This window comes from Mirounga angustirostris, unplaced genomic scaffold (assembly GCF_029215605.1).
Source record: "Mirounga angustirostris isolate CCGP_5_RB_7025 unplaced genomic scaffold, mMirAng1.0.hap1 SCAF_17, whole genome shotgun sequence".
Classification (NCBI taxonomy): Eukaryota; Metazoa; Chordata; class Mammalia; order Carnivora; family Phocidae; genus Mirounga; species Mirounga angustirostris.
Genome location: NW_026991725.1, coordinates 21,312,601 through 21,321,882, shown reverse-complemented (window position 1 = coordinate 21,321,882; position 9,282 = coordinate 21,312,601). Strand labels below are relative to the sequence as shown.

The window sequence follows — 9,282 nt, the reverse complement described above, 5'->3', positions numbered from 1 at the left end:
GAGTTAACTGTCTCAGCTCCCCTTCTGTAAACTGCGTTGGAACTATGCATGATACGTAGTAAGTGCTGTATGAGTATTTGTTAACCAAATGATTCAAAACATTTTTTAAAAAATGGCTTTAACAGAAGTGTTGGACTAATTTTCCAGTTATATGCACAGATATTGATCCAAGGTTCATTAAACATGAAGATAGTGTCTTCCTAACATAACACAAACAAACTGAAGAAATTAGATCTCAAGTGGCCTCCCGGGCCAAATCGATTAGGCATCAACTGATTGGCATACTCAACAGTATAAGGAATTCTATTCGGCAATGGCAATTTTACGTACTTGTCTTTTTTTTTTTTAAAGATTTTATTTATTTATCTGACAGATAGAGAGACAACGAGAGAGGGAACACAAGCAGGAGGAGTGGGAGAGGGAGAAGCAGGCCTCCCGCCGAGCAGGGAGCCCGATGCTGGGCTCGATCCCAGGACCCTGGGATCATGACCTGAGCCGAAGGCAGACGCTTAACGACTGAGCCACCCAGGCGCCCCACGTACTTGTCTTCTAATAAAGCTGTTTTCCTCTTACTGATCTTGCACTAGAGCTTTTATCCTGCTTCTGATGAAAGCATGTGTTCTATTCAAGCAAAGATACACACTTGCTGTGCCATGTCTATGCTCTTTTCAGTTTGCATAGGGAGAGGGTTAAGGAGGAAGATCTCCAACCAGCATTTTATCTCATTAGCTTGAGTATGTCCAACTAGAGATACTTAAATTTTCTATATGTTATAGTGACTTGTTTTACAATAACCTACCTCCTGAAGATCTGTCTCTCAATTAAAATGCCTGTACGTAAGACAAGAACATTTTTAAACTCAGGGCACCTTTAGTCTCACTTTCAAAAACTAAGAAGTTAATCACAGTAAATAAAGATTGTCATTATCTTTAAGGAGGCATTTTGACTGAAGGCCTACATTTGCCATCTACTATTAGCTATTAGGTTAAAGCTATTCAAAGGAGATTTAACAATACACCTGATTTTAGAAAAGATGGGCAGTAAAGGAATATTTGAAACCCAGAGAGCTACTTTTTGCTATCAACTTATTCACTCATCAATGAGCTATGCCATCTGTAAGGCAGTATTTTGGACACCAGGATCAGGGCATTCAGAGGCTGCTATACAGTATCCATATTTACAGAAGTAGAACAATGGGAAAGACCTATTAAGATAGTTAACTCGGGGCGCCTGGGTAGCTCAGTCGTTAAGCGTCTGCCTTCGGCTCAGGTCCTGGTCCCAGGGTCCTGGGATCGAGCCCCACATCGGGCTCCCTGCTCTGCGGGAAGCCTGCTTCTCCCTCTCCCACTCCCCCTGCTTGTGTTCCCTCTCTCGCTGTGTCTCTCTCTGTCAAATAAATAAACTCTTTAAAAAAAAAAAAAGATAATTAACTCATCTGGGGCGCCTGGCTGGCTCAGATGGTAGCGCATGAGACTCTTGATCTCGGGGCTGTTGGGTATAGAGATTATTTAAAAATAAAATCTTAAAAAAAAGATTATTAACTCAATAAATCGTCAAGCAAAACACTTTCCACAAAGGGACAAAAGTGTGATAGCAGAATAGGAAGAAACAGATTTGGGACCAAGATGTAAGTAAGCTTTTCTAAGGCTTATAAGGTGTGCTAGGCAAAAGCACCTTTTGATTCTTAACTATGGGAAAGAAACTGAGGGTTGCTGGAAGGGAGGTAAGTGGGCGGATGGGGTAACTGGGTGACAGGCATTAAGGAGGGCAGGTGATGTGATGAGCACTGAGTGTTATATGCAACTGATGAATTACTGAACTCTACCTCTGAAACTAATGATGTACTTCATGTTGGCGAATTGAATTTAAATTTAAAAAAAAAAAGCACGTTTTAAAAAATTTCCATTCCTGGAGAAGCCTGGCTGGCTCAGTCAGTGGAGCTTGCAACACTTGATCTCAGGGTTGTGAGTTCGAGCCCCATGTTGGGTGTAGAAATTACTTAAAAGTAAAATCTTAAGAAGAAAAATTGCCATTCCTTGGCTAAAATCAAAAGCACAAGAAACAAGTGTTGGTGAGGATGTGGAGAAAGGGGAACCCTCATGGTGGGAATGCAAACTGGTGCAGCCACTCTGGAAAACAGTATGGAGGTTCCTCAGAAAGTTAAAAATAGAACTACTCTATGATTCAGCAATCACGTTACTAGCTATCTATCCAAAAAATACAAAAATACTAAGTCAAAAGGGGTACATGCACCCTGATGTTTACCACATTATCTACAATAGCCAAATTATGGGAACAGCTCAAGTGTCCATCAACTGAGGAATGGATACACACACACACACACACACACACACTGGAATATTACTCAGCCATAAAAAGAATGAAATCTTGCCATTTGCAATGATGTAGCTAAAGAGTATAATGCTGAAAGAAGTCAGTCTGAGAAAAGACAAAGATGGTATGATTTCACTCATATGTGGAATTCAAGAAACAAAACAAATAAAGGGGGAAAAAAGAGACAAACCAAGAAACAGACTCTTAACCATAGAGAGCAAACTGATGGTTACCAGATGTAGGATGGCGGTAAGGGGAGATGGCTGAAATAGGTTATAGGGATTAAGGAGTACACTTGTGATAAGCACCGGGTGATGTATGGAGTATTGAGTCCCTATATTGTACACCTGAACCTACTATTACACTGTATGTTAACTGGAATTAAAATAAAAACTTAAAAACATCTCCATTCCTAATGAGCAAAAAGGGCATGAAAACAAAAGGCCTCAAGAATACCAAGCTCAAATTGAACAGATTTTTTTTGAAACCAATCAAGATTCAAGCACCAAACCAACATAGGTACCAATATGACATTTCCCCAATATCTTCCCCAATATTTTCCCTCGATATCCCCATACGTACCAAGATGCACATCCCTAACATGTGGAAGATATTCATATTTACATTAAGCTCAATTTATTTAAAATCTGATTTAGTGTTCCAGATGGTTACAAATTCTGTTGTGTATCTACTAGCCAGCTGACTTACTTCTGATTTTCAGAAAAAGTATGTTGTCTTTATTTGTAAAAAGGCAATTTTCTGTTAAGCCTATGATAACTTCACCCACAAGTCTCTAGCAGAAACTAGTGCTTAAAACCATTACTGATTGGGGCGCCTGGGTGGCTCAGTTGTTAAGCGTCTGCCTTCGGCTCAGGTCATGATCCCAGGGTCCTGGGATCGAGTCCCACATTGGGCTCTCTGCTCGGCAGGAAGCCTGCTTCTCCCTCTCCCACTCCCCCTGCTTGTGTTCCTGCTCTCGCTATCTCTCTGTCAAATAAATAAATAAAATCTTTAAAAAAAACAAAAAACCATTACTGATTGTTCTTACAGCTTTTCAAACTTGGGGATCACAAAAACACATAATTGATAATGCTGGCAGACCAGCCCTCTGCCAGTCCCACTCACTATCCCAGTACTTCTTCATAGCCTCATTCTGTCCACTCAAGGACAAAGGCCTCACCACAGAGCGGGCAAAACAGCTCAGCTTGATTATTCCCAGTGCTTGTTTCCTTAAAGCTTTTTATTGCTCTAAACTGCATGGGTAACAGACAAAAGGCTTTTGTACACTGGTGTCCAAAAAACTCATTTAAGTCCAAATTTATTTCACCAGTAACCCAGACAGTGCTGGTTCCTTACTATACATGTACAGTTTCCTTCCGATTCCAGGCAATTTTCTCACCCATACTATGTCAACACTATCAGTGGACATTTAAACAGTGAAATGACTCATTTTACTTTAAAAATAGTGTCTCTCGCTTCCAACTCATCACTTTTTAAAAACTCCATCCCTACCAAGCCACTACAATTTGACACATTACGGGTGAGTAACCTTTGAACCTCCACTCCTCTCCCAAAGCAGGAGGCTGGCTATCCAATTGTATTTTAAAAAGCAAGCAAGCAAGCTTGCTTGCTGGGAAAGCACCCTGTCCAATCTTGAGTAGATTTTGATCATAAATTCTGCAACTAAATATGATTGAACTTTAAGTGTAAGGATTAGTAAACAGACCTAATCTTCTTTTTAAATAGTTAGGTCAGCTGCTTTGTCCAAGCAAGGTTTCTGAGCTATTCATCTCCCATGCAGAAACAGAAAACCGATCCAGTGGTCTCCCCATATACATTTCAAATAAATCCTCTCTGGTTCCATGAGTGAATTTTATTTTATCATCGGATTCTCTTAGATGTCAGCACAACACCACAATTTAACACTCGCTGTAAAACAGGGTTGCCTAACCTTAGCATAACATCCCTATTCACAGGGCTGAAGAAAGTTGCTTAAAAATCTGTAAATAAAGCTGTCCCCAAGCACTGGTCAGGTTGTGCAGTTTTGATAGGACTTTTTATGTGGCAAACGGCTGCTATCTGGTGCAGTAGGAGTGCAACTGCTTTCCACCATTCCTTCGTGATCCTACGAGTCAGCCTTTTCTGCAGCCTTTTCTAGCATTTACAACATTTTAACTCCAGAGGTAGCTCTTTGGCCAAGGCTTCAAAACAAAGACCACGATAAGCAATTTTAATTTTAAGGAATTTTAATACAAACTTAATATAAACTATTTCAGTCCCTCTTAACATGTAAGACACTGACTCAAAATACTTTTATACCGTTTTTTTCAAGTATTGCACAATATAGGTACAAAATTAATATTTACGATTACATTTTCTTCCATAATATATAGCAAAAATCTTTAAACCTTTAACAGAAAATACATTTTTTTGAAAAAGCAAATATTCGTACATTTTAATTCCACCACTAAAGGAATATCCTGTACACAATTTTGAGAATAGTTGATGTCTTTAAGATGGATATTTTACAATTTCAGTAAAAAAAATACATGAAGCTGCTGCTGTCACAGGTCACTGTAGTAAAAAGATATAAATGCAATACCGTGTCGTAGAAACAATATATATATCCTCTGATATTTTACAAACTTTGTACTAAATTAAATTATACAATTAGAAAAGGCCAATAAACCCACTTATTAGTGCCAATTTTTTATAAAAAAAAAATCAGCCATGTCCTTGCTATATCTTAAATACTGTAAGAGGCCATATCTGAGAGTATACTTTAAAATATACAGTCAGTATAAAATAACTTTGTGCTTGGTTGGCAAATGAAAAATGACGCAGGTTTTATTTTTGTAACCAAGCTTGAATGTATCCTTACTATAAGCTTAAAAAAAAAAAAAAAATCTCAAGGAGGTGAAAAAAAAAATCCCCCCTTGGGCCCGTGCATTTTAACTTGTACGATACGTTTTTTTTTCCTTCCTGTTTTAGTTAGCCATAACAGGCTGGAACTGCTGGTTAGAATACTGCATGTTATTTAAGCTAAAATTCAAGCCATCTACAAAAGACTTCTCGTTGAGGCCTCCGTAGGCCGCAAACACATCAAAGGCATTACTGTACTGGAGAGGACTGAGGTTAAGGGGGCTGTCAGCTGGGAACATTCCATTGGTACTGCTACCTTGACCCTGCACATTAGGGAAAATAAACTCCTTGGCGTTAGGAGAAAGAGCGGAGGCTTTCTGCTGCCGCGGGGGCGGCGGCGGCGGCGGCGGGGGCTGCGACGGCTGCTGGCTGCCCAGGCCGAGCCCGTACAGAGAGTGCACTGAGGAAGAGATGGCTTTCTGCTTCAAGAGGTCATTCACATTCAAGCCGAGGTTGATAGGAGAAGTACGTGCAACCTTGTTGCTGCGGCCACTATTCTTCATTTTGGTAGAGCCGAACTTGGTGGCAGCAAAAGTGGCAGTGGTAAAGGTTAAAGGCTGAGTGGACCGGGGCATGAAGGTAGGGCTTACAGCAGCAGAGTGACCAAAGGGAGGCGACGGAGAGCTGGACACTGAGGAGGCTGGGTCACTTATGGGCATAAAAACCTGGGCCTCTGGGTTAAAGCTGTTTTTGATCTCCTTATCCAACTCACATCCATTTTCATTATTATCATCCACATAAAGCACCTTCACTGGTCCCTTTTCACCAATTTGGTAGGAAACCTCAAATGGGTCGATCCAAACACTAAGATCCTGTGGCAGATTGCCACGAACATCATCAATGTCCAAACCACTCTCTTTGGATGCTTGTTCAATCACTGGGTCCACTTTCTCCCCTATGTGTATACATCTAAACCCTGATCCTTTGTATGGCTTTTCAGGATACCAGTGCCCTTCATATTTCTTCTTAAGAAGTCTTTCAAGCTCTTCACCAAAAATGTTGACACGTCTCCTGGGAAGCTTATTGTACAAATATGAAATAATAAAATTTAGTGCTACTTGGATTTCAAGCTGCATAGCTGCTATGCCACTAGGTGAGATTTGTGTTTCAACTTCCCCCCACACACGCACACAAAAGTGTTCAGTTTGTGGCAGAGAAACAAATTTTCATTCAAAGTGCTGGTATTTTGTAGATTATCCTTCACCTTGAGTGGTCTTGCTCCTTAAAGAAAAACAAAACAAAACAAAAACAAACATGTCCAAATAAGATAAATCTAAGTCCCACAACCTTTTCTTACCCCCAGAGTAATTTTACTTTTGAAAAAGTCTAATAGGCTAGAAAGTCAGAAAAATATCATCAGCACAAAATAAAGGAACATACAATAGAAAACTGTTTATTAAAGTTCAAAATCTCATGGGACAATTGAGGATTTACAGTTAAAACAATATATTTAACCCTATTATTTACTTTTTATTTCTGAATATAGCTCTAAAAATATATTTATATGTATCTCCAGCATATACAGTGTATTTCTTCCCTCAGTACTCAAAAGAATATTTATTGGAAACTCTACTCCGCACACATATATACCAGTTTTAGAAAGTGATCATATTCCTATTCACTAATTTAGAAGTGAATTCTATATTGCAGTTCATTCTGGATATATGCTGCTTAAATCTGCTGTATTGTGAAACGTTTAGACATTTGAGAAGTTAGGAAAATTATTTTAACTTCCAACGTATGCGATGCTAAAATTAAAAATACTAAATACAATGAATTGCCATCCTAGTCAACGATAATTATGAACCAAATTATCCTACATAGCTGCCGTCTTAAATATACTAAGGGCATACAATGTAATAATCGAGCTTCTCTGTGCTTTTTCTTTTCAATGTGTATTTTTCAAAAATCAGAAAATATCTTTGGCAGCAAGTGTAACAAAAGCAACAATTAATTTCAAAACTCTATTGATTATTCTCTTTAAAGGACAGGGTTTCTGAGTTTTATTCTGATTTTCAAAACCACCTCCCTCCTTCACGATAAGAGAACAGCCGGAGAGGTTTGTACGATAAGGTCGACCTTTAAACGTTTGCTGGATCAGCATTGGGTGGGGATAAGAAAAGATCAAGGGCAAACAGAAGATATTTGCAGAAGGGATCTATTTGTACACTGAGGTTGAGTTAAAAGGACATTTAAAAAATCCAGTTGGTATTAATCCATCTGTTCCATTTTCCATATTCGTGGTGACAAAGGGAAAAGGATCCCTGGCTGCCCCCAAAGTACACTTTGCAAGCCCAAAGCCTGAGAGCCGGCAAAGGCAGCTGATTAAGCCAAATTGCTTGACGGTGCAGCCGAGCGAAATTCAGGCTCCGCCGAAGGTAGTTTTAAAGCAACGCCTTAAGACAGGAGTGTGCAGAATTACATAAACAGCCAGTTGGGTCTCATTAGATTTCTGCTCACAGCCCTCGGAGCCCAAGCGCTGGAGCAGCAGCAGCAGCAAGAGGAGGAGGAGGAGGAGGGGGGGGGGGAGGAGGAGGAGGAGGAGGAGGGGGGGGGGAGGAGGGGGGGAGGAGGAGGCGGCGGCGGAGGAGAGGAGAAGAGTACAAGTCTCCTCCAAAAAGGAGGAGGAGGAAGGCCACGAGAAATGGCAAAGCAACCACTCGGGGCCGGGCACCGGGCAGGTCGCGGCGCCCGCCGCTCCGGGTCAGCCGCTCCCCTCCCCCCGCCGTAACCTGACCCGCCGCTCCCGCCCCCCGCCCCCCGCCCCCCGCCCGAGGCTCCTGGGACACGGCCAGAGCCCGGGGAGCACCGGCTCCGCCGCACCATTTTCGGTCCCGGCGGCCACCGGCCCCGCGGACCCCACGGTCCCCCTCGAGCTGGCCGCTCCTCCCGGCGCCCCAACCCCCGATTCCCGTCAGCTCGGCCCGGGCGGCCCTTTCCCGTTTACCCTCCCGGCTCGGGCCGAGCCCGACGCGCCGGCCGGCCCCGCCTCCAGGTCCCGGGCGCGCTGGGGCCCCTCGGAGCCGCTCCCCTCGGAGCCGCTCCCCTCCGCGCCCGGGCCGCGACGTCGCCGTCCCCGAAGGCCTGGGGCTCGACGCCGCTGTAGCCCCTACGTCCCCGGACCCCGCCCGCCGCCCCTCGATACTTACGGGCTGCTTCCACCACAGACCCGGCCGCTGGGCGGAGAAGGGGCGGCAGGGCGGGGGCTCGGGAGGGTCGGCAGCTGCGAGCAGGCTGAATGCAAGACGGCGCCGCCGGGCGGAGGACGGGGGCCTCGGCGCGGGCCTCGGGAACTCGCCCCCTGTGGCTCGGGGTGGCGGGGACAGGTCAGGCGAGCGCGCTCACTTCTCCACACAGCCCGGTGCCCGGCCCAGCATCCCCGTAGTAAGGCCACTCCGCGCCGGGCCAGAGCTTCGCTCTTTCTGCCGCGGCGCGCGCCCCGCCTCTCGTTTTATAGTCTCTTCCCCGCCCCCATCCCCGCCCGTAGGGGTGCGCGCGCGCCCGCCTCGCGTCACACAGCTCGGGGCCGCGTAACCATTCCCCGCCTTCCCGCCCCTCACCCCAGACCCTCGGTGGCGGCTCCGCCCCTGCCCTGCCCCTCGACGCCATTGGTCAGGTCCCGCCTGCCCATGTCCTGACGGGTGGTGGAGGGCCCAGTGAGCAAGGCCACACCCCTCGGGCTTCACGGCGGCCAATGAACCGACGTCTTGGCGTCACTGTGGGCGGGATTAAGAGAAAACTGGGAAAGGGATTGGGGGAGAGAAGTGACAGTGAGGGCGACGGTGGTGGGTGGGGCGGCTGACGCTTGGTCGCGGCGGAGAGCCGCGGAGAGAAGGGGGGAGGGGAGTGAGGCAGGTGGCGGAGCGGCGGGGAAGAACGGGGAGGAGAGCCCGAGGCCTCGAGAGGGAGGGGACAGTTTACAAAAAATGCCCTATCCGAGTGGGACTGTGGTGCAGGAAAACCCCACTCGTGGACGAGCTATCAAATAGGCTTCCAGTGCACCCAGGAGAGCCTCAAGAAAGGGCG

The 9,282-nt window shown here is 45.0% G+C and overlaps 1 protein-coding gene across 2 annotated transcripts; it reads right to left on the bottom strand.

The window, feature by feature from the left end:
• Positions 1–4,562: 4,562 nt before the first annotated feature.
• Positions 4,563–8,695, bottom strand: TOB1 (transducer of ERBB2, 1). 2 transcript variants are annotated; one of them, XM_045889156.3, is made up of 2 exons: positions 8,406–8,695; positions 4,563–6,477 (listed from the first exon to the last, which is right to left on the bottom strand). In XM_045889156.3, the coding sequence occupies exon 2, from the start codon at positions 6,330–6,332 to the stop codon at positions 5,322–5,324; it is 1,011 nt and encodes a 336-aa protein (XP_045745112.1). In that variant the 5' UTR covers positions 6,333–6,477; positions 8,406–8,695; the 3' UTR covers positions 4,563–5,321. The 2 variants fall into 2 exon arrangements, with proteins under 2 accessions (XP_045745112.1, XP_064439731.1); XM_064583661.1 differs by having other exon boundaries at positions 4,563–6,275.
• Between the last annotated feature and the right edge of the window lie 587 nt (positions 8,696–9,282).